Source organism: Aquarana catesbeiana, linkage group LG02 (assembly GCF_042186555.1).
Source record: "Aquarana catesbeiana isolate 2022-GZ linkage group LG02, ASM4218655v1, whole genome shotgun sequence".
Lineage (NCBI taxonomy): Eukaryota > Metazoa > Chordata > Amphibia > Anura > Ranidae > Aquarana > Aquarana catesbeiana.
Window position 1 is genome coordinate 128,679,053 of NC_133325.1, and position 25,743 is coordinate 128,704,795.

At 42.5% G+C, this 25,743-nt stretch overlaps 1 protein-coding gene across 3 annotated transcripts in view; it reads left to right on the forward strand.

Moving 5' to 3' along the window:
- The window catches only part of ZDHHC20 (zDHHC palmitoyltransferase 20), a 158,586-nt gene that overhangs the window by 102,742 nt on the left and 30,101 nt on the right, over window positions 1-25,743 (forward strand). For all 3 annotated transcript variants that reach the window (XM_073613446.1, XM_073613445.1, XM_073613447.1), the window contains exons 5-7: window positions 2,747-2,816; window positions 13,060-13,092; window positions 13,184-13,304. In XM_073613446.1, coding sequence (XP_073469547.1) covers window positions 2,747-2,816; window positions 13,060-13,092; window positions 13,184-13,304 — 224 coding nt within the window. The remainder of the gene's footprint in view (window positions 1-2,746; window positions 2,817-13,059; window positions 13,093-13,183; window positions 13,305-25,743) is intronic.

A 25,743-nucleotide genomic window follows, 5' to 3' on the forward strand; every position in this document is an offset into this window, starting at 1 on the left:
CCTGTCCCCGATCCCCTCAGCACAAATGCAATGCCTGGCCTTAGCAACCTATAGACAAATGTGGTCATTGCTGCATGGTGGATTGACATTAGGGGTGCGCATCTTCACTGGCCTCACGATTCGATTCGATTACGATTATCAGGTCCACGATTCACGATGCATCACGATTACTGCGCGCGATTTTCATCCAAAAAATTTAAGTAGTCAGAAGAACTCCATTTTTAAAATTTTATCTGTTCTTAAAAAAAAGACAACACTCCCTGCATGTAGCAAAGTGTAAACACAGCAGACAACTTAAAGAGGAGCTCCAGATTGCCCCCAAATTACTACAGAAGATGGTCAGAGACTGCAGACATGATACAGGAGATGATCAGAGACTGCAGACATGATACAGGAGATGATCAGAGACTGCAGACATAATACAGGAGATGATCAGAGACTGCAGACATGATACAGGAGATGATCAGAAACTGCAGACATGATACAGGAGATGATCAGAGACTGCAGACATAATACAGGAGATGATCAGAGACTGCAGACATACTACAGGAGATGATCAGAGACTGCAGACATACTACAGGAGATGATCAGAGACTGCAGACATGATACAGGAGATGGTCAGAGACTGCAGACATGATACAGGAGATGGTCAGAGACTGCAGACATGATACAGGAGATGGTCAGAGACTGCAGACATGATACAGGAGATGGCCAGAGACTGCAGACATGATACAGGAGATGGTCAGAGACTGCAGACATGATACAGGAGATGGTCAGAGACTGCAGACATGGTACAGGAGATGATCAGAGACTGCAGACATGGTACAGGAGATGATCAGAGACTGCAGACCTGCTGAACATGGTAAGGGAGGTGCCAGACTGTCCTATCCAAGATGACCAATACCCCGCCCCCCCTCACCACTAACCTGTCACCATATAATACTATTACCATAGCGCTCCCCTGCCCAGTGTCACCACGGACCAATTCCCATCCTTCTCGACCAGCATCCACACAGTCCTCTGCTCTTCACCGCCGCAGCCCCCCCCCCCCCACCTCTACACAGTGAGCATGCAGATAGGGCAATAAAACAAAAAATGGTGTGCAGTGCTTTGTGGTGATAATAAATGCACAAAAGAGTCTTACGTAGTGAATAAATATAGTCCTGAAATATATAATCTGTGATCTGATTAAAAGAAATCTTTTGTGTATTCAAAGTAATTCCAGTGCTGAGTGTTCTCTGCTGTGTTCAAATCATTCACCAGAAATCAGGAATGATTTGAACACAGCAGAGAACACTCAGCACTGGAATTACTTTGAATATACAGAAGATTTCTTTCAATCAGATCACAGATTATGACTATATTTGTTCACTACGTACTTAATAACACTCTTTTGTACATTTGTCACTGCAAAGCACTGCACACCATTTTTGGTTTTATTGCATACAGTCTGGCACCTCCCTTACCATGTCAGTCTTTAGTTCTCAGTGTCCTCCCCATGGCCCCCTCACCTGGCTCTACTGCTCTTCTGGCTCTCCTCCAGCTCTGCCTCATCCTCCTCCATCACCGCTCTGAAACCTTCCGGGACCAAAAGCACTGATGGCTCCACTCTCCTCCTCGGAGCTCCGTGCTCCAGAAGCCGGTCGCGGCCACCACTCTTAGCAGCAGGGACAGCTCCAGCCACCACAAGCTCCGGCGCCGGCGCTCCATGTTTCCAACGTGCACACAGCGTGGCTCCTCACTTCCGCATTCCACCACCATGACGCCGCCTGGGATCACTATCTATTGGCTGGTGAGGGGGTGGGACGATGAGGGGAGAGAGAAGGGGATGAATGGAAGGCCTCCTCTCCTCGCGACACAGGGGGGTGACGTCAGTGGGAGGCGGATCAAAACGGCGCAGAAACTTCGGCTTTCAGCTCCACTCGGAGGCAGGGCATGGTGCGGCGGCACGGCGCGAGGATGACGTCATCGTCAATAATCGATTTCTTAAGGCTACAGAATCGATGCCGCATCGTGGACAGTCGAATCCCGATGCATCGATTCGACGATTAATTTCAACACCCCTAATTGACATGCTTCTGGCAGGAAAAATTCCAGATATGAGAAAGTTAACATTAGCAATAGGCGCTTTCAGGTAAAAGGGGAGGGAACCATAATAAAACTTTTTATACTGTCTTCTAAGGCACCTTTCACACGGACGGCTGTTCTGCCGCAGTTAAAAGCATTTAATATGTTCTGTGAAATTCAAGACTCCGGGCACTGCGATCAGCTGCATTTGTACAGTGCGATTACCTGCGTTTACATGCGGCTGCGTTTGGAACATTCTTGCCATTTCTCATGTGCTTCCTATTGCTTTTCTTTTCTTGTTGCTGCTGCTATCCGCAGGAGAAATAGTACACTGTGATTAGCTGCAGTTATGTGCATAAAGCTGCGCTAAATCGCTCTTGGACGCAGTCAATTCTATTTTTTCTATCTGCACCAAACTGCATGTAACTAAATCGCAGCTAAACGCAGTGGGTGAATGGGGCCATAGGAAAGCATTGTGTGCTTTTAGCTGCGGTAGAAAACTAGAACATCCGCAGCCAAAAGCACAAGTCTACCAGTCCGTGTGAAAGGGGCCTAAAGCTGCTAGTTCCCTTGGTCACTTCCCCCACAAGTTCAGTTTAATAATTGGCTCATAGAAAGCAATCAAGGTTATCCTGATACCCAGCTGTATATTAATGAATGACTTTTTCTTTTAATATAGCAATCAGGTATTGCGAAAGATGTCAACTGATTAAACCTGATCGATGCCACCATTGTTCAACCTGCGATGTGTAAGTCTTTATACTTTTCAAATAGTCTCTCAAAATAAACATGTAGCAACTGATGAAGTTGTTAGACAAAGAAATGAGTTAAAGTATATCTTAAACCATTCTTATTTTTTGGATGGATTACAAAATGTTTAAAATAGTTTTTGCTTTTTGTCAACTGTGTTCTATGTAGAGGAAATTTTCTGAAAGTGAGGGAAGTCTCCTCTTAGAGAGTTGATATATTAGGTTTTGGCTTTAGATACACGTATATTACACTGTTGTCTATGATGTGGCCCCCTCTTCTGCACTCTCCAACATCATTTTATCTTTTCGAGAATCAATTGCTAATTTGTTGATAACTGTATTGATGTCAGTATAGAGTACATCATAAGTCCTGAAAGATCACTTTTCTGTACAACTTTAACATTCTTCACATTCTGGACTTGTGGTGGGTGTTTGATCCTGTCTACTTTTCGCTGTCAAATGTTTGCTCGGTATGTATGCATATGTGATTAGTTTTAAAGTAAATAATTAACAAGCACGATTGTATTCTAAAAGCAATTTTTGTAAAAAAAGTGTGTATGTGTGTTTACAACCACTTTAAGGGAGTACACACACACACAGTGGGGACGGAAAGTATTCAGACCCCCTTACATTTTTCACTCTTTGTTATATTGCAGCCATTTGCTGAAATCATTTAAGTTCATTTTTTTCCTCTTTAATGTACACACAGCACCCCATATTGACAGAAAAACACAGAATTGTTGACATTTTTGCAGATTTATTAAAAAAGAAAAACTGAAATATCACATGGTCCTAAGTATTCAGACCCTTTGCTGTGACACTCATATATTTAACTCAGGTGCTGTCCATTTCTTCTGATCATCCTTGAGATGGTTCTACGCCTTCATTTGAGTCCAGCTGTGTTTGATTATACTGATTGGACTTGATTAGGAAAGCCACACACCTGTCTATATAAGACCTTACAGCTCACAGTGCATGTCAAAGCAAATGAGAATCGTGAGGTCAAAGGAACTGCCTGAAGAGCTAAGAGACTGAACTGTGGCAAGGCACAGTTCTGGCCAAGGTTACAAAAAAATTTCTGCTGCACTTAAGGTTCCTAAGAGCACAGTGGCCTCCATAATCCTTAAATGGAAGACATTTGGGACGACCAGAACCCTTCCTAGAGCTGGCCGTCCGGGCAAACTGAGCTATCGGGGGAGAAGAGCCTTGGTGAGAGAGGTAAAGAAGAACCCAAAGATCACTGTGGCTCCAGAGATGCAGTCGGGAGATGGGAGAAAGTTGTAGAAAGTCAACCATCACTGCAGCCCTCCACCAGTCGGGGCTTTATGGCAGAGTGGCCCGACGGAAGCCTCTCCTCAGTGCAAGACACATGAAAGCCCGATGGAGTTTGCTAAAAAAACACCTGAAGGACTCCAAGATGGTGAGAAATAAGATTCTTTGGTCTGATGAGACCAAGATAGAACTTTTTGGCCTTAATTCTAAGCGGTGTGTGTGGAGAAAACCAGGCACTGCTCATCACCTGTCCAATACAATCCCAACAGTGAAGCATGGTGGTGGCAGCATCATGGTGTGGTGGTGTTTTTCAGCTACAGGGACAGGACGACTGATTGCAATCAAGGGAAAGATGGATGCGGCCAAGTACAGGGATATCCTGGATGAAAATCTTCAGAGTGCTCAGGACCTCAGACTGGACCGAAGGTTTACCTTCCAACAAGACAATGACCCTAAGCACACAGCTAAAATAATGGAGTGGCTTCACAACAACTCCGTGACTGTTCTTGAATGGCCCAGCCAAAGCCCTGACTTAAACCCAATTGAGCATCTCTGGAGAGACCTAAAAATGGCTGTCCACCAACGTTTACCATCCAACCTGACAGAACTGGAGAGGATCTGCAAGGAGGAATGGCAGAGGATCCCCAAATCCAGGTGTGAAAAACTTGTTCCATCTTTCCCAAAAAGACTCATGGCTGTATTAGATCAAAAGGATGCTTCTACTAAATACTGAGCAAAGGGTCTGAATACTTAGGACCATGTCATATTTCAGTTTTTCTTTTTTAATAAATCTGCAAAAATGTCAACAATTCTGTGTTTTTCTGTCAATATGGGGTGCTGTGTGTACATTAATGAGAAAAAATGATTTTAGCAAATGGCTGCAATATAACAATGAGTGAAAAATTTACGGGGGTCTGAATACTTTCCGTCCCCACTGTATGTGACATCAGTGTCCCGTAATCTTCATATGTCTGGGCTATGGGGTAGAGTGGCAACACAGAAGCCTTTTTTTACAAAGAAAAACATCCAAGCCTGGCTAAACTTTGCAAAAACACACCTGAAGTGTGAATGTGTTTATGGTCTGAGTAAACCAAGGTTGAACTTTTCCAAAAGATATGTTTGGCACAAAAACAACACTGGACATCACCAAAAGAACACCATACCCATAGTGAAGCATGATGGTGGCAGCATCATGCTTTGGGACTCTTTTTCTTCAGCTGGAACAGGGGCCTTGGTCAAGGTAGAGGGACTTATGAACAGTTACAAATACCAGTCAATAATATTGGCACAAAACCTTCAGGCTTCTAGAAAGCTGAACATGAAGAGGAACTTCATCTTTCAGCATGACAATGACCCAAAGCATACATCCAAATCAACAAAGTAATGGCTTCAGCAGAAGAAGATTACAGTTTTGGAATGGCCCAGCCAGAGCCCAGACCCGAATCTGATTGAAAATCTGGGGGGTGATCTGAAAAGGGCAGTGCACAGGAGATGCCATCGCAATCTGAAAGATTTGGAGTGTTTTTGCAAAGAGTGGGCAAATATTGAAATATTGCCAAGTCAAGATGTGCCATGCTGATAGACTCATACCCAAAAAGACAGGGTGCTTGAACAAAGTATTAGTTTAAAGTGGTTGTAAACCCTAGGACAAAAAAAAAAAACCTGCAAGACACGGGTGCATGCGTGTGGGAGCTGCTGGTAACGGCACACTCACTGAAGCAATATGTACATGCCGTTGCTTCAGTTTGCATGTGCCAATGACGTCGGCACATGCAAATACAGGAGATATCTCCTAAACTGTTCAGGTTTAGGAGATATCCAGGGTGTAGCTACAGGTAAGCCTTATAATAGGCTTACCTGTAGCAAAAAGTGTGTTGTAAGGGTTTACAACCACTTTAAGGATGCACACACACACACACACACACACACACACACACACACACACACACACACTATGTACATATGAGGTAGTTATGTTTGCTGGTTACTTATTCAGACTCTTTTCCCTCACTGCAGTGTTGCGCAGTGATTCATAGACCCCTTTCACACGTAGGCGCTATTCAGGCGCTTGAAAACTTCTTTCCATTAATTTCAATGGATGCTTGCGCTAGTGAACAAAATTTTGCAAGGGTACAGGATTCAAAAATGATATTTATGGCTGTTAGTGCTCATATTATATAAATCTATGAACAGAAATAATGATCATGTATATATTGTAATAATGTCCATGAAAAGAGTCCATAAAGTTGCGATCATATATGATAAGACTGGATCTAATAGGAAAATTATAGTCCTTTAAGACATAAATAGATGTGAAAGACAGCTACCACCAATTGCAGGAATGCTTACCAGAACAAATTGACCCAAATGGGAATATGCCCAATGAGTCGCCAAAGATTGTGGTGTAAACACCAGAGGATGGATCATCCGCACCGTATGGTTTATGCCAAGATGGGTGATGCTTCCATATACTGAAAAGGGCTCCGACCGGGCTCCGTTTAGAATGACCGGTGTCCACAAGTCTCGTGGGATGTGTCTTTAACCATGTAACATGCAGTATAACTGAGAAGGAAACAGAAAACTCCACCTAGCGTAAACCCGTAGGCATACTAAGTTTAATGTAAAAAACATTTGGGAAGAATAAAACAAGTGCTTGTAATCGTGAATAAAAGCAACGCAATGACATCAGCAGAGCTCGTGCTGACGCATTTCGTCTATGGATATATCATCTGGGGTGTGAGCTTGCTCCAGTCATTGAGTTTATAAAGAAAATTTGACCCCAAAATTGTGAATGCCAACTTGTGATTCGATCTTGGCTTCCAAAGTGTATGACTGGTCACTTCCTGTTTGCTAAAATGGTGGCTGTGTGCGCATGTCAAGCCTCAATATGAAACGTGGGCTGGATCCTGCCTGGGTCAGCATAACGCTCAGAGCGATGTGGTGACGTGAGCAGGCCAAACCTCACTTTCGACGGCGCGTCGAACATCCGCATCAATGATACCGTCTCCCTGTTTGCAGACCGAACTTCACTGTGACCAAGCCTCACTTTAAATATAAACGTCCTAAGCGCCCATGACCACATTTATAGGAAATATTGCAATGCAGAGAATGGTGACCCTCCGATGCAAAATGTACTACATAAGGGTAAATATTTACCATAATGTTTAACATAAAAATAAATTGGTTACATAAATTTAAAACTTAAAAATGGGTAAATATTAAAATGAAACCTGAGATTAGTCACAAAGTTGTATAACCACATACAATAATGGTTAGAAATTAAGATAATCATATAATATTACATTGTAGACAGTATATAATATAAAATCAAGGAATGTATAAAAAATATATGAACAATATATCCAAAAATGGGAAAGTGCATCTTGGATATTATGAATAGCTCATGCCTTGTTAATGAAGGCATTGATATCCTACCCGAAGGGAAATGAGACTGCAGTTCATAAATCCAGAAAGTTTCAAGATGTGACACGCCCCTGGTCATGGCTCCGCCCCTCAATGGAGGGGTAGACCTATCAGTGGTCAAAAATTCAGTACCCTTTGGGTCTTGATTGTGACACTGTCGATAATGTCTGGGCACATTGTTTGGTGTCACCTTTTTTTATTAGAGCTAGATGTTCATTAACCCTCACTGAGAACAAATTGCCCTGACAACATATTGCTTCCCGCAAGGGCAGGTGAGCATGTAAACAACATTCTTTGTGGCGCATGTGCAAAAATTTGTAATATTGGAAGAACGTTTAGTAATGGCAGATTGGAATTGTATCGTCTTGCATCTGCCAAGTGTGTTGTAATGACACACGTTACATTTTTTGCAAGGAAAATAGCCAACAAGACTGTGAAAAAAAGAGGTTCTAACAGGGGGATTGATGATATCTGGTGCTATCTTGCTCTGTAATGATGGAACACCCCTGTATACCACCTGTGGTTGATCGGGCAACAAAGAATCCAAAACTCTTTATCCCTCTTCAGAACCCCCCAATGTTTTTTAATAATGCACTTGATCTGCCCATGTTGGGTGGAAAATGAGGTTAGTACTGACCATTTGAAAGAGTCATTGGAGTCAGGATGTGGCCTATCGATCAACAAGGTGCCTCTCTCATCCTCAACAGTTCTTTGAAGCTGCAAGTCGACTTCAGCCCGATCATAACCCTTGTCCAAAAACCTCTGTCTCAAAACATTAGCCTGTGTCATAAAAGTTTCCGCGACAGTACAGTTCTGCCGCAACCGTAAAAATTGTCTGCGTGGGACGGAACGCAACCAATATCTATGGTGGTAACTGTCGATGGGTATAAACCCATTGCGGTCAGTGGGTTTAAAATGTGTTTTAAATTTAAAACAACGTTTGCAAATCTCTATCTCAAGAAAATGAATTTTGTGATGACTGGATACATAAGTTAGTGAGATACCTCGGTCATTCTCATTCAGGGAAACAAAAAATTGATTGAGAAAATCAGACCTGCCATCCTATAGGAGGAGGGTGTTGTCTGTGTTCCTGGCCCATAAGACCAATTGTGGTCTATTTTAAGCATAGATAGCATCCTCCTCCCACTTGGCCATAAACCAATTGGAGAGGCTAGGGGCAAATTTAGCCCCCATCGCCACGCCCCTTTGCTGTAAAAAGAAATGTTGGTCAAACCGAAAATAATTATGCCGGATGGCAAATTCAGAGTTTTCTGTTTCCTTCTCAGTTATACTGCATGTTGCATGGTTAAGGACACATCCCACCGAGACTTGTGGATCCCGGTCTTTCTAAACGGACCCCGGTCTGAGCCCTTTTCAGTGTATAGAAGCATCTCCCATCTTGGCATAAACCATACGTACGGACAATCTATCCTCTGGTGTTTATACCACAAGCCTTGGCGACTCATTGGGCATATGCCCATTTGGGTCCATTTGTTCCGGTAAGCATTCCTGCAATTAGTGGTGGCTGTCTTTCACTTCTATTTATGTCTTAAAGGACTATCATTTTCCTATTAGATCTAGTCTCATCATATATGATCACAACTTTTCAGTTTTTGCACTGTAATGGACTCTTTTCATGGACATGATTACTATATATATGATCATTATTTCTGTTCATAGATTTATATAATATGAGCAATAACAGTCATTAATATAATTTTTTATTCTGTAGCCTTGCAGAATTTTTTTCACTAGCGCTGCACAATTGTTATAATCACTAGTTTTTGCATTTTTGTCTATTGCTGTGCTGGCTACTGTCTATTTGGGTGTCAACGTGATATATTTATTACACAATGGATGCTTTCACACTGGGGCGGTGCGCTGGCAGAGAGGTGAAAGCATCTTTGGGGAGCTTAACCCCTTTCCGCGGAGCGTACGCAGATGTGCGTATTCGGCTTTCCGAGGTTATACCAGGATGATGCCCGCAGATGCAGGCATCATCCCGGTACCGTTGTTTAGAGCGGGCGATTGGCTATCCGAGTATAACAACCGATGCGGCTAAAAGCTGCTTGGCTGTTATACTGGAGGAGCGGGAGGGGACGTTCTCCCCTCCCGCCGCTCTTACCGGGCCTCCCGTTCGATCGGGAGGCCCGATGACCAATCGGCTGCTTCCTGCGGCTGGGGGCGGGCTGGAATGAAGCCGTAAACGGCTTTGTTCCAGCCTACTAATCGTAAACATGACGTCACTTCCCGTTTACTCGGCTGCCAATGGCACCGGTTTTAAAAAAAAATACACAGTATTCAGAATCGCCATTTTCGGCGATCTGAATACTTTGAAGTGCAAAGGAGGGATCGGGGGTCTTTTGGACCCCCGATCACCCCATAAAGAGTACCTGTCACCACCTATTACTGTCACAAGGGATGTGACAGCAATAAGTCATCAAAAAAAAATTTTTAAACATAATTTATAAATATAAAAATAAAATAAGGAAAAAAAAAAATTTTAAATCGCCCCCGTCCCCGTGAGCTCACGCAGCAAAGAGAACGCATACGGAAGTCGCACCCGCATATGTAAACAGTGTTCAAATCACACATGTGAGGTATCGCCGCGATCGTCAGAGCGAGAGCAATAATTCTAGCACTAGATCTCCTCTGTAACTCTAACCTGGTAACCGTAAAAAAAATTTAAAGCGTCGCCTATGGAAATTCTTAGGTACCGTAGTTTGTCGCCATTCCAGGAGTGCGTGCAATTATAAAGCATAATCATGTTTGGTATCTATTTACTCGGCGTAACCTCATCTTTCACATTATACAAAAAATTGGGGTAACTTTACTGTTTCGATTTTTTAAAATTCATGAAAGTGTCCCTTTTCCCAAAAATTTGTGTTTAAAACACTGATGCACAATTACCGTGTGATATAAAATATTGCAACTATCTCCATTTTATTCTCTAGATTCTCTGCTAAAAAATATATATATAATGTTTCGGGGTTCTAAGTAATTTTCTAGCAAAAAATATGGATTTTACCTTGTAAACACCAAATTTCAAAAATAGGCTTAGTCATGAAAGGGTCAAAAAAGCGCCTCAAAATCACCCCTCCATTTGAAATGAATGGGAAGCGCTTCAGAATGGTTCTTTTAAATCACGTGACCTCTACAAAAAAAAAAGCACACCGCCAGCGCCGCAAAAACGCCTGACGTTTTATGGGCAGTTTTTTAGCGTCTCGGTGTGAAAGGGGTCTTACTGTTGCTGTCCTTCAGTACGCTTTATTAATCTACTCAAAAACAATAGTTTTTGTGTGGCTTGTCTCATAGTTTTGATTTCATATCAGCAGTTGTTCAGCAGGGATGCTAAGGACCACTGCTTAATATACAGATGGCTATTAAGCCTCGTACACACAATGAGAATATCAGCCGAATGATCGTCTGTTTTTTATTTTGCATGCCAGTCTCATATCGAAAATGAAGAGGATACTAAAGCTACTAAAATTTTTGTAACACAGAATGCAGTTTCAAAAGTGATGGAATGTGTTGTATTGTAATTTTATTCTTTCATTTGCGAGCCTGCGCGGTCTTGGCTACTCGATTTAATTTTTTTTCTGACGCATTCCTGTGCTGATTAAACGAAAATTGTTCATTCTGGTATCGTACCAGAAACGTTTTCGTGTTTGTCCCTTTGAATAATTGTGGCTTTCGAAAGCTGTGTACCAACGACCAGATTATTGTACGATCGATTTAAAAGTGCTATTTGTCATCCGATTTGCCCACACGCTAAAATACTTCTTTTTCGTGTGCGGGCTGTTGTCTGTTGCTGGGCATTGAGGGAGCAGTGCAGTGCTGAGACCTGCATGTTACAGGTGCAGAAACACGCAGGTCTCTGCACATGGTGTGAATGAGCAGTAAAATCAACTGCTTGTTAAGTTAAATTAAAAGGATTTCAAACAGTTATAAATTCTTTCATTAGCTCTGTCAGTGTGTCTGTGCATTCTAAGTCACTGTTTTTCAACTTGTCTTTAAAGAATAAGGCAAGTCTCTAACAGCCTAAAAGCCCATTCACACAGGGACGACTTGTCAGGCGACCCAGTCGCCTGACAAGTCGCCTCCCGTTCTGTGCTATGGAACCGTTCTAAGGGGAGCGACGCAAGTCGCTCCGACTTAGAAAAAGGTTCCTGTAGGACTTCGGGGGCGACTTGCATAGACTTGCATAGACTTCTATACAGAAGTCGTTTTGCAAGTCGCCCGGGCAGTCGTTTGCAGGTCGCCTCGCTGAGGCGACCTGCAAGTCGTGTTGCCCCTGTGTGAATGGGGTCTAATTCTACAATGCATCACTCCTTTTTATAAAAACACATTGTTTCTATATTATTATTTTGAATCATGTGGCTGTCATTCACTTACAAGCAGCATAACCTGTTTGGGCAGTGGGTGGGCACTAAGGACTTTCCTATGCCACGTTGTCCTGTATCTAAGGTGTGGGATTACATCTAGGTTGGGAGACACAAAAGAGCAATCCTGTGTCTCAGTGCCTGTATTATGATGCATGCAGTAATAATCTCACTCTTAAGCTGAATGGGAAGAAACAAATCCGAGGGCCAACAACGCAGAATCTGTGGTGTTGCTAGGCCAGTACACTAAGTGACTTCACAACAGAAGGGCTGACAGAATTAATGGGAAAATACGTGGGAATGAAGGGGACATTAAAATAGATCATGCCCCTGTTTTTGTCTGTCAAAAATATTGCTCCTTCCCCTTTTTTAAAAGAAATCGCAGATTTAATCATTTTATTTTTTGGAGGGGTGGGGGGATAGAAATGCCTTTTTTGCAGTGCTCAAACTACGCTTCCAGTTTTGTCGTTCAGGCGAGAATGACGTCGCAGCTGCCCGAAGCCTCCTGGGATACTCACTTCATGTATTCCGGAAGCTTATGCGCTATCAACACCCTTCTCATATGCCTTGGTACATCATCAGGGGATCAGATGCAAGAACCTTGAAGAGACATCTGGCTGCCGATGGCGTCGGCAAAGAATTAGGTGGCACCAGACCCAACGCGCGGTGGCGGTTTACAGAAGAGCAACGCTGGATTCACTGGACATGTGTTTTGAGGATAGTTCAGAAATTCGGCTAAGAATGGAGTTGGACCCCTTGATGCTCCTTGAAAAACGGTACATGTATTGCAGGTAGCCTCACATACGTGCAGGTTAAATAATTTGGTCTCTTAGCATTGCTGCCTGGACAAATATCCACAAGACATGAACTAGTTGTGAGCCTTGACAACGGGTTTATAGAAGTCTGATTTCGGTTTAGTATCCGGAAGAGTCCAGTGCTATTTGTCTGTACCTGCGGTTATACCACAACCCAAAAATCTTATACAAGCCATACAGTCTCTGAACAACCTCTACTTTAACAATAGGCATAGATAATACGGAACATTTTTTTCCTTTCACTTCAGTAGCTTTTAGTTCCTCAACAACAAAATGTTCCATCATACAGTTTATTATTAGGGAAGGCATGCATTTTGTCTCTGGTATCTTACTTTGAAATGTGTCTTGCAGGTGTGTGCTGAAGATGGATCATCATTGCCCTTGGTATGTACAGTCAATTACTTTTTATTTTAATTTTATTATGTGTGCTTTATATGCTGTGCATTGGTTTTACCTGTTCTTTTTTTTAATGCAGGGTGAACAACTGTGTGGGATTTTCCAATTACAAATTCTTCCTGCTGTTTCTAATGTACTCCTTGCTCTACTGCTTATTCATTGCTGCCACAGTGCTGCAGTATTTCATTCGCTTCTGGACGGTAAGGGGTTAACTCCCAATGTTGCCTAATGTTCCAGGAAACTTTCATAAATATTCACTGACAGAAAAAAGGGCATTGCTTTTGCTTTGAAATTTTGTACAACCCCAATTCCAAAAAGTTGGAACTCTGTGTAAAATCTACATAAAAACCAAATACTCTGATTTGTAAATCTCATAAACCTATATTTTGTTCATAATAGAAAACATGTCAAATGTTTAAACTGAGAAGATGTACCATTTTAAGAAAAAAATAAGGTCATTTTGAAATTTATGACATCAACAAGTCTCAAAGTTGGAACAGGGCAACAAAAAGCTGTCAGTAGAATTCCAATAAAGTTAGGACAGGGCCATGTTTACCACAGCATAGCACCCCCTCTTCTTTTAACAACACTCTTTAAATGTCTGGAAACTGAAGAGACCTATTGGAGTTTTGGTTGAGGACTATTGTTCCTTTCTTGTCTGAGCATATGATATAGTGAATTTTGGAAGTATTCCTGAGCCCATGCAGTAATGTCCATCACAGAATCATGCCTGTTTTTATTGCCACCTGAGGGCCCAAAGATCACGGGTATTCAATATTGTGTTTGTCTTGTCTCTTGCGCACAACAAATTCACTAGACTCTCTAAATCTTTTGATGATATTCTGTGCTGTACAGTGGGGAAATAATTATTTGATCCCCTGCAGATTTTGCAAGTTTGCCCACTTACAAAGAAATTAAGTAATTTTTTATCATAGGTGTATTTACACATAGGTGTAACAAACATGATACAAATGTTATAAATTGAGTTGCAGTTCAGTGCATAAAATAAGTGTTTGATCCCCTACCAACCAACAATAATTCTGGCTCCCACAGACTGGCTACAGCATGTGCTCATGTGGTACACAGATTAGTCCTGTCAATTTAAGAAGGTGCTCCAAACGAAAACTTGTTGTGTATAAAAGAAACCTATCCACAGAATCTTTCTTCCATTCAAACCTCACCATCATGGACAAGACCAAAGAGCTGTCCAAGGGCGTCAGGAACAAGATTGTAGACCTACACAAGGCTAAAATGGGCTACAAGACCATCAGCAAGAAGCTTGGAGAGAATGAGAACTGTTGGAGTGATTATTTGCAAATGGAAGAAATACAAAATATCCATCAATCACCCTAGGCTTGGAGCTCAGTGCAAAATTTTGCCTCATGGGGTAAGGATGATCATGAGAAAAGTGAGGGATCAACCCAGAACTATACCCAGAACTATACGGAAGGAGCTTGTGAATGATCTCAAGGTAGTCGGACAATAGTCACCAAACAAACCATTGGTAACACAATACACCACCATGGATTGAAATCTTGCAACGACCACAAGGTTCCCCCCCCCCCCCCTCCTCAAGAAGGCACATGTACAGGCCCGTCTGAAGTTTGCCGATGAACATCTATATGATTCAGAGAAAGGTTGGGAGAAAGTGCTGTGGTCAGATATGACCAAAATTGAGCTCCTTGACATTAAGGTACAGGCTGAGTTTGCCACATTGAGGGGCCAATGGACAGGGGCCATGTATTGTAAAATCTTGGATGAGAACCTTCCCTCTGCCAAAACACTGAAGATGGGTCGTGGATGGGTTTTCCAGCATGGCAATGACCCAAAACATATAATTAAGGCAACAAAGAAGTGGCTCAAGAAGAAGCACATTAGGATCATGTAGTGACCTAGCCAGTTTCCAGACCTTAATCCTATAGAAAATTTATGGAGGAAGCTGAAACTTTGAGTTGCCAATGAACAGCCAAGAATCCTTAATGATTTTGAGAAGATCTGTGAAGAGAGGAAAAATGTGTGCAAACCTGGTCACCAGCTACAAGAAACGTCTTACCTCTGTGCTTACCAACAAGGGTTTCTCCACCAAGTACTAAGTCATGTTTTGCTTGGGGATCAAATACTTCTATTACTCACCAAACTTCAGCTCAATTTATACCATTTGTATCATGTGTTTTCTCTGGATTTTTGGTTGATATTCTGTCTCTATCATTTAAAATATACCTATGATAAAAATTATAGATCCTCCATTTCTTTGTAAGTGGGCAAACTTACAAAATCCGCAGGGGATCAAATAATTATTTTACCCCCTGTAGATGATGATATATTTAAAGTGATACTAGTGATACTAAATCCACACTGTTTAATTTACATTGTCCCTTCTATTTCTGTATGTAGACAATAGCACTGTAATTATTTTAATTAAGTAAAAAAATCAAAGTACCTTTTTCTTAATCGATTTACAGCTATTGCATGACCCAACTCTTTCCCAGCCTTTTTGCAGGGAAGCATAAGCAGGAGGAGCTTCTAGTCCTCTGCTGCTGGTCACATGTTCAAAAAAAAAAACAGCCTTAACCTTAACAGGAATACAGATTAGAAAACATATATATACCAAGAAACTGTTTTAAATTGTCATACAAATATATACTTGAAATCAAATCTTTATTATTTTGTGGAAATAATATAGTGTGGGCGTAATTCTGCCAGTCACAGGCTGTGTCACGCTCCTCCAGCCTGTGTCTTAGAATGAGAGAGAGGTGAAGCCTCCATTAATCTACATGTAATATCCCGCCCCCATTGTGTTTAGCTGGTTAATGGGCATGGAGGCGGGAGGGAGCTGGCTGTCATTTACCATTGTGTAAACACCCACATGTGTGACTTTATAGTCACATGGGCTGCTCAGATGTGATAGGGAGGAAATGCTCAGCATAGAAACTCACTGAAAACTGAGTATGTGCAATTGTTTCCACCACAGCTGCAAAATCCCCAGCTGAATTGGGGGCATGAACAGAAGGTGGAGAGCAGCAGGATCAATCCGTTTTTTTTTTGCAGAATACAAATCTCATAGTGACTGAGTATGAACAACATGTAATACACCATTTATTGATAGTTTTTTATGATGTGGATTTGTGACACAAGCCTTTGCAATTTTACTTTGAGGAACATTATTCTGAAATTGTTGAACAACTTTTAGATGCATCTGTTTACAGATTGGTGAACCCATCTTTACTTCTGAGACCCTCTGACTCTCTAAGATGCTCTTTTTATACCCAGTCATGTTACTGACCTGTTGCCAATTAACCAAATTCATTGCAAAATGTTCTTTCTTTATCGTACATCACGGGACACAGAGCCATAGTAGTTACTATGTGGGTTACATAGGTCACCTTTAGGTGATGGACACTGGCACACCCTAAGACAAGACGTTCACTCTCTATTTACCCCTCCCATTACTGGGAGTACCTCAGTTTTTTCGCCAGTGTCTAAGGTATTGGTCACAAGTAAAGACATGTTGTGCTGAGCTCCGCTGGAGAAATCTTTGCTGGGGCAAGCCATGCAACCGGATCCATTCAGAGTGTCTTTTCCAAGCCGAATTGAATGGTACCCGGGCCTTGTGTCGGAAGAAACAAGGTTCTGCCTGTAACGCTTCTCTTTTTAAAGAGCTGGACCCCGGGATCCAGTGTTTTTTCAGCCATATTTTCCTGGCGAGGTGCTTTACAGGCCCAGGAGTGTGGATCCCCCGATAACAAGGGGGCCCCAGTTCCTAAAAGTTTTTTTTAACAGAGCCCACCGTGAGTGGTGAAGATTGGGCCTGTTTGGTTTACCACAGAACCCTGCAGCCTGCTAAGATAAGGGATATTCCTAAGGAATTTTTATAATTCTTGTGGGTTTTCTCCTTTAAGTAAATGTTGCTATGCCTAAAGTCGCCACCGGGGGCTGGAACGTACCTGTTCCATGCTTGTCAGTCTTGCTCTGTGTCACAAGCTGCACGCTTCCTCTGAGCCCAAGCTCCAGGTAGGATGTGGGAAAGGGGGTTTTTTCTTTTAAGGAATGTCCCCCCACAGCTTCTTTCCAGGCTAGAGGCCGTTGGTCAGTCGGCGGTGTGCTGCACCGCTCCCGCTGCCATTACGGCGGCTCTCCATCCACCTGCTCTCCTCTGCCCCAGCCCCCCCTCCATGTGCAATCTGGTTGGACCGGAGCCCCCGATCGCATGGGAAAACTGTCTTTCTTTAAAAAAAGATGAGGGGGGCACAGAAGGGGTGGTCGGAGGAGGGGGGCGGAGCATCAGCGCAGCATCGGCGTGGTTCAGCGCCCACAACGCGGGCTATGCATAGCTATAAAGGTGCACTTTTTGCAGGTGCACACAGCTAAAGGAGGGACATGGAGTAGATGATGGCATATGAGTGTGGGTAAATCTAAAAATAATAATGCGCCAACCCAAAAGCGTAAAAGAAAAAGCAGCCAACACAACAATCAGACAAAATTGTGGTGAAATAACAAGAATAAAGTGTGGCGCTGAGGGAGCAAGAAAATAATATATTTGTTCGTTATTGAGCAAAGCCCGCCTGAATGTCTGTCTGGAGAGCAATGATGCACAATAAAGTGATTGGTGAAACAGGACTGTTCTAGTATATCCTATTAACTACCGTCAATAGAATATATATTAATAAAAGTAAAGTGAAACAAAACAGTATGGAGTGTAGGTACTAGAAAATAACTGACACTCTAACATGATACAAACAAGTGATAATATGTGAAGTATGGGGTGTAGGTACTAAAAAATAGCTAACACTCTAAAATAATACAAAAAAGTGATGATATACGTAAGAAAAATCAATGAATCCATACCAGTATGGCCTATACGAGGAGACCCAATAGTGCAACATACATAAAATGGGTAATAATAACCCGAAATAATAAAAAATCCTAGTGTGGCTATTGCAACCAGAAGACTGCAATACAAACAGGAATATAATAATAGTGCAACTAAAAAGTCCAAAAACAGATGCATAGGCAAACACTTGGAAGCTTGGCTAAAAAAGAAGAACCAGCAGCGATCAGGATTGGTGATGTGGGACCCTTGAATCTGGGAATGGCAACCACGAGATGGAGTAATCAAACTTGCATGCAGATAGGGACAGGTGAAAATACTCTTACCAGCAATGGTGGACTCACCAGCCAGCGGCTTGAGAGTCAGACAGGCTTAAGATAGAGAAATGGAGGATGTAGCACTTTTATCCACAGCCATGCATTTTATGTATGTTGCACTATTGAGTCTCCTCGTATAGGCCATACTGGTATGGATTCATTGATTTTTCTTACGTATATCATCACTTTTTTGTATTATTTTAGAGTGTCAGTTATTTTCTAGTACCTACACTCCATACTGTTTTGTTTCACTTTTCTTTTATTAATATATATTCTATTGACGGTAGTTAATAGGATATTCTAGAACAGTCCTGTTTCACCAATCACTTTATTGTGCATCATTGCTCTCCAGACAGACATTCAGGCGGGCTTTGCTCAATAACGAACAAATATATTATTTTCTTGCTCCCTCAGCGCCACACTTTATTCTTGATATGAGTACGGGTGACACAGGCATTCCTGGGCACGTTTACTTAGCATTAGACTGAGCCTTGATAGCAGTGGCAGTTGCTGAACTATTTTGCTCAGCAGTGGGTGCATTTCTGGTAGTACCTCTGCATTCGTGCTTAGCACTATGGGCAGAAGGGGAGGTACAAATACCCCGAGAAATAGGGGCTCAAAGGGATCTCCCTCAGGCTCTGAGGACCCCCCCGTGGCAATGCCATCTCCCTCTGAAAGGCCTAGGGAGGCTGGTCAGAGTGAGCCGTCGGGGTTAGGGGCTGCAACTGCTTCTGGCATTTCAGCCCCTGTATATATTACTCAGGAGGTTTTTTCCTCAACCATGAGTAGATTGGAGGAAAGATTAGTGGCCTTAATCGCATCTTCACAAAGTGGAAGAAAACTAATTAGGTCCCTTATACCACCTAGGCCTCAAACAGAGGAACTCTGGGAAAGGGGAGATGAATCCCCCTCAGGGGACCAGGAAGAGACTGATGAATCATCTTCTGAGGAATCAAGTAGGGAAGGACCCTCTTCAGCTTCACAGGTTGATAAATTGCTGGTGCATTCTCTTACTGAAATGGTCCGCTCCACATTTAAGTTACCCGTAACTGAGTCGGTTGAAAAGCCCACTTCTTGTTTGGGTTCACTGAAGCCTCGTCAAAGCTGTGCATACTTTTCCTGTTCAATCATTGTTGGAAAAGCTTATTTATTCTGAGTGGGATCACCCAGATAAACATTTTTTCCCTCCTAAAAAGTTTTCAACACTTTATCCTATGGAGGAAAAATTTACAAAGATGTGGGGTATACCAGCAATTGACACTGTTATATCTTCCGTGAATAAAAGTTTGACTTGTCCTGTTGACAGCGCTCAAATGCTCAGGGATCCAACCGATAAAAAGTTGAAATTCAAGTTAAAAAAAACATTTTTTCTTTGGCAGATTCAGTAGCTCAACCTGCAGTGGCGGCAATTGGGGTATGTCAATCCTTGAGAGACCACTTGAAACAGGTGCTCAAAGTTTTCCCTGAACAGCAGATCCAGGAGTTAGCCGAGCTGCCAGCAGCTTTGTGTTTTGCAGTTGACGCAGTCAGAGATTCTATCCTTTAGACCTCTCGCCTTATGCTTGGGTTGGTGCATATGCATAGAATCTTATGGTTGAAAAATTGGTCAGCCTGAAGCGCCATGCAAAAAGCTCCTGGCTGGTTTTTCCCTTTCGCAGTGTAAGGTTGTTTGGGGATGATTTGGAAAATTGTATCCAAAAGATTTCAAGTGGGAAAAGTACCCTTTTGCCAGTTAAGAAAAGGAGTAAACGTCCCTCATTTAAACTGGCTCTTTCTCCAGTGCCAGGGGCATCAGCTCCCCCGTCATGACAGCCTCCCCCGTCAGGTTCAAGAGGTAAAACTCATTCAACCCCAGGGACAAAAGAAGTCCTGGGGGAGGAAACCTACAAGACAGAACGCTAAAGCCTCTTTATGAAGGGGCGCCCCTGCTCGTTCGAGTGGGGGGAAGACTGCTACAGTTCTCAAAGGTCTGGCAGGAGGATTTTCGGGACAGATGGGTGGTCTCCACAATAACTCTAGGGTACAAACTAGAGTTCTGAGAATTCCAGTCTCCTCGTTTCTTCAAAGACCCAGAGAAAAAGAAGTCTCTCTCTCCAGCTCTTTCTCCGGCTACAGGACCCTCCCTCCCGGGAGGCCTCCTCAGCTCATGTTGACTCATCTAGTAACTTATATCTTTGTGATTACTGTATTTACATCTGGTATACAGAGATCTGGACTAGTCATGCCTGCCACATGTATTGTTTCAGACACACTATGTATTATGTACTAATTTTCAATAAAAACGTGTATTAAAAAAAAAAAAAAGTCTCTCCTTCAAGCGTTTGAGCGACTTTTGTCGCTAGTTCCCATGGAAGAGCAGGGGTTGGGGTTTTATTCAAACCTTTTCACTGTGCCAAAACCAAATGGAGATGTCAGACCCATTCTGGATCTCAAAGATCTAAACTGGTTCCTAAAAATTCGATCTTTTCGCATGGAATCAATCCGATCAGTGGTCTCCATCCTACAAGGAGGAGAACTTCTGGCATCAATCGACATCAAGGATGCATACCTGCATGTAGCTATTTTCCTCGCTCATCAGAAATATCTGCGTTTCGAAGTGGAAAAACTTAATTTTCAGTTGTAGCTCTACCTTTCAGTCTAGCTACTGCACCTCGGGTGTTTACAAAGGTCTTGGCCCTTCTCTGGCCAGATTAAGGGCCCAGGGTATAACGATTATAGCTTACCTAGACGACTTAGACCAAAGCTTGGTCACCACAGTCAACTACCTGGAATACCTAGGTTGGGTCTTCAACCTAGAGAAGTCTTCTTTAAAACCAGTAAGAAGACTAGCGTATTTGGGCCTGGTTATAGATACAACCCTGAAGAGGGTGTTTTTTTACCCCAGGAAAATATCAGTGCCATAAAGGAGCTGGTTCAGGTAGTCAGGGCGAAGAAGGGTCCTTATATTCGCCTTTTGTATGAGGTTGTTGGGAAAGATGTTGTCTTCATTCGAAGCGATTCCCTATGCTGTTTCATTCGAGACTGCTGCAAAACAGTATCCTGTCTGCCTGGAACAAGAAAGTCCAGGCGCTAGATTTTCCGATGCGTTTATCATCAATAGTGCATCAGAGTCTCAGTTGGTGGTTGATACCCGAGAATCTGCGGAAAGCGAAATCCTTCTTACCAGTTACCTGGAAAGTGGTAGAGACAGACAGATGCCAGTCTTTCGGGTTGGGGAGCAGTTCTGGAAGAGACGACTATCCAAGGGAAATGGCCCAGAACTAAGAAGACCTTACCCATCAACATTCTAGAGATTCGGGCAGCGTACCTAGCCCTAAAGGCCTGGACATTCAGGTTACAGGGTTGTCCTGTCAGGATCCAATCCGACAATGCCACAGCAGTGGCTTATATCAGTCAGCAAGGGGGCACCAGAAATCGTGCAGCCCAGGGAGAGGTAAACAAGATCCTAACGTGGGCAGAAAAGCATGTGCCGTGCATATCAGCAATCTTCATTCCAGGGGTAGAGAACTGGCAGACGGACTACTTCAGTCACCAGCAGTTGTTCCTAGGGGAATGGTCTCTTCACCCCGACATCTTCCTGGCTATATGCCAAGATGGGGGATCCCGGATGTAGATCTGCTTGCATCCAGGTTCAACAACAAGATCGACAACTTTATGTCAAGAACAAGGGATCCACTTGCATGCGGGACAGATGCGTTGGTGACCCCGTGGGATCAGTTCTCACTGGTTTATGCATTCCATCCTATTCTGCTGCTACCACGGCTTCTTCGCAGGATCAAGCAGGAAAAGAAGTTGGTGCTTTTGGTAGCCCCAGCGTGGCCCAGAAGATCTTGGTATGCAGAAATAGTAAAGATGGCAGTAGGGCCCCCATGGTCCCTACCACCACGTCCAGACCTGCTATCGCAGGGACCAGTGTTCCATCCTACCTTACAAATGCTAAATTTAACGGTTTGGCAATTGAAACCCACATTCTGAAGAATCGCTGGCTTTCAGGCTCAGTGATATCTACCTTGATTAATGCAAGGAAGCCAGCTTCCAGAGTCATTTATTATAGAGTCTGGAAGGCATATGTTTCCTGGTGTGAATCCAGGGGTTGGCATCCCAGAAAGTATGTCAGTAGGTAGAATCCTTGCTTTTCTGCAAATGGGGTTAGAGGTGACGCTGGCCTTGACTATTATCAAGGGCCAGGTCTCGGCCTTATTGGTATTGTTTCAACGTCCGCTTGCTTCGCATTCTTTGGTCCAAAGCTTTATACAGGGGGTAACGCGGCTTAATCCACCTGTTAGAGCACCCCTGAACCCTTGGGACTTGAATTTAATTCTGTCGGCATTACAGAAACAGCCTTTTGAGCGGATACAACATATTCCCTTGGTCCTTTTGACATGGAAACTAGTTTTTCTGGTAGCCATTTCCTCTGCACAAAGGGTATCAGAATTGGTGGCTCTTTCTTGTAAAGAGCCATATTTAATCATTCACAAGGATAGAGTAGTACTGCGTCCTCATCCTAGCTTTTTACTGAAGGTGGTTTCAGGTTTTCATCTAAACCAGGATATTGTTCTCCTTCATTTTTTCCAGAACCCTGTTTTATGGAAGAAAAGTCACTACTTTCTCTGGATGTAGTGAGACCTGTCAAAATCTATTTGGAGGCGACTGCTCAGATTCGGAAAACGAATGTTTTGTTTGTGTTGCCTGAAGGTCCTAGAAAAGGACAGGCAGCATCAAAATCTACTATTGCTAAGTGGATTCGGCAAGTAATTATTCAAGCTTATGGTTTGAAGAGGAAAGTTCCACCTTTTTAAATCAAAGCGCACTCCACCAGGGCTGATAGTGCTTCATGGGCAGTGCATCACCAGGCCTCCATGGCTAAAATCTGCAAGGCCACAACTTGGTCTTCAGTCCATACATTCACCAGATTCTATCAGGTGGATGTGAGAAGGCATGAGGATATCGCCTTTGGGCGCAGTGTACTTCAGGCATCAGTATAGGTCTTCAGATCTGCTTGCACCCTACTTTATTGTCTCCCTCCCCTCAGATAGCATTGCTCTGGGACATCCCGCATAGTAACTACTATGGCTCTGTGTCCTGTGATGTATGATAAAGAAAATAGGATTTTTATAACAGCTTACCTGTAAAATCCTTTTCTTGGAGTACATCACGGGACACAGAGGTCCCTCCCCTTTTGATACACGTATATTGGCTCTGCTACAAAAACTGAGGTACTCCCAGTAATGGGAGGGGTTATATAGGGAGTGAATTTCCTATCTTAGGGTGTGCCAGTGTCCATCACCTAAAGGTGGCCTATGTAACCCACGTAGTAACTACTATGGTTCTGTGTCCCGTTATGTACTCCAAGAAAAGGATTTTATAGGTAAGCTGTTATAAAAATCCTATTTTCAGCTCTTCCTTGCTAGTACCACTTTGCCTGCTTTTTGTTACCCTGTCCCAAAAAAAAAAAAAAAAAATGGTACATTTTCTCAATTTAAACATTTGGTATGTTTTGTTTTTTCTATTGTGAATACATTGTGTTTGGGATTTGCAAATCATTTGTAGATTTTAAACACCGTCCAAGCTTTTTTGAAATTAGGGTTTTATTTGCCTAATTGCAGAAAAGTGAATAGCGCTGTGTGTAGGGTTTTAAGGGCTGGAACCTTTTCCATTGCTATTACTTTTTTTTTTTAATGAGGCATACATTTATTATTTTATAATAATCATAACTTTCTTATAATTCTATATTTCGTGCTTTGTCTTTTTACTTGTCGTGTATTTTAGTAAAGGCTGATGTTTTGTGCTTTCATCTCTCATCACCTATCTGACCTTACAGATGTATGTTTTTCTACCGGGCACCATAAATAAACCACTCGGTACAGTATAACATAGCACAGCTCATTTTAACAGGACCAAGTTCCTCAAAAAAATGAATTAAAATTTCCAAACATTTTTTCTTGTGACTCATGACCAGCAAGCACAGGTTTAGTAGCATATATGTCCATTTTTATTAGTGCCTGCTAAATAAAATTGGCTAGTGGTCGACCGATATGGGGTTTTCTCTGGCCGATATTTAGAAATTGCGGCGGCCGATGGGCGATATATGATGCCGATCTTTTTTTTTTTTTTTTTTTTTTTCCCCTTCATCTCATAAAATATAACAGTTAGACCCCTTTCACACTGGGGCGTTTTTCAGGCTGGCGCTTTTGGGCTAAAAATAGTGCCTTTAAAGTGCCTGCAAAACGGCTCCCCTGCAGTCTGTGTGAAAGCCCGAGTGCTTTCACCCTGAGGCGATGCGCTGGCAGGATGTTTAAAAAAAAATCCTGCAAGCAGCATCTTTGGAGCAGTGTATACCGTTCCTCCACCACTCCTGCCCATTGAAATGAATGGGCAGTGCTGCCAAAGCACCTACAAAGCGCTTCGGCAGCGGCGCTACACGGGCGCATTTAACCCCTTCATCGGCTGCTAGCAGCCGAAAAGCGCCACTAAAACTAGCAGCGTTTTCCTGTCAACGCCTGCCCGCTCCAGTGTGAAAGCAGCCTTAAGTAATAAGTGATACGTAAAATTTCTTACATTTAAACATTTATTAAACAAAACAAACCTCCAATCAGTTCACTTGTATGTATAATTTAGATTTAAAAAAAAAACTATATCTTAAATATTAAATACACAAAAAGAGGTAATCAAAACTTTTGGACGAAAAAAAATTGGCTAACTTTACTGTTAGGTTTTTTTTTTTTTTAGTGTGTTTTTTCCCAAAAAATTGCGTTTGAAAGACCGCTGCGCAAATGCCGTGTGACATAAAATATTACAACAACTGCTATTTTGTTCCCTAGGGTCTCTGCTAAAAAAAAAAATATTATAATGTTTGGGGGTTCTAAGTGATTTTCTAGCAGAAAATACAGGATTTTTACTTGTAAGCAACAAGTGTCAGAAAAGATTTAGTCTTCAAATGGTTAAACTGAGAACTCCTACACACAGAGTTCAGTCCATTGATAAGTATAAACATTGTATCTCTTTGCTTCTTTTCTCAGACTTGGCAGGCTGCCCAGATAGAAGAGACAAGTCCAGAGGAAGACTTCAGGCAACTTGCATTGACTTCTATTACAGAAGTCATTTGCAAGTCGCGCTGAAGTTTTAAATCGGCCTTTTTTTTCAGCCAAATATCGGCCGATATATCGGTCAACCTCTAAAACTGGCCATACCTGGATCTATATTCAGTTCGGCAACCAGCCAAATTTCAATCCAGGCCATTTCCCTTCATAAGTTGGTCAATCAATCAATTTTTCATGAACCGACATGTTAGAAAATTTCGCTTCATTCAGAGTATGCAGCCAATCGGCTGCAGTGGTGATCAGTGTATTCTGACAGCTGGGAAGTCTGCCTGTCAAAGTACAAAAACATAGCAGGGAGGAGTCCCTCATCTATCTTGAGTGTGTGGATGGGGGAATCCGTTCAGTTATTTTTGATCAGTCAGCTGGCTGAATGAAAAAACTTAACCATGTATGG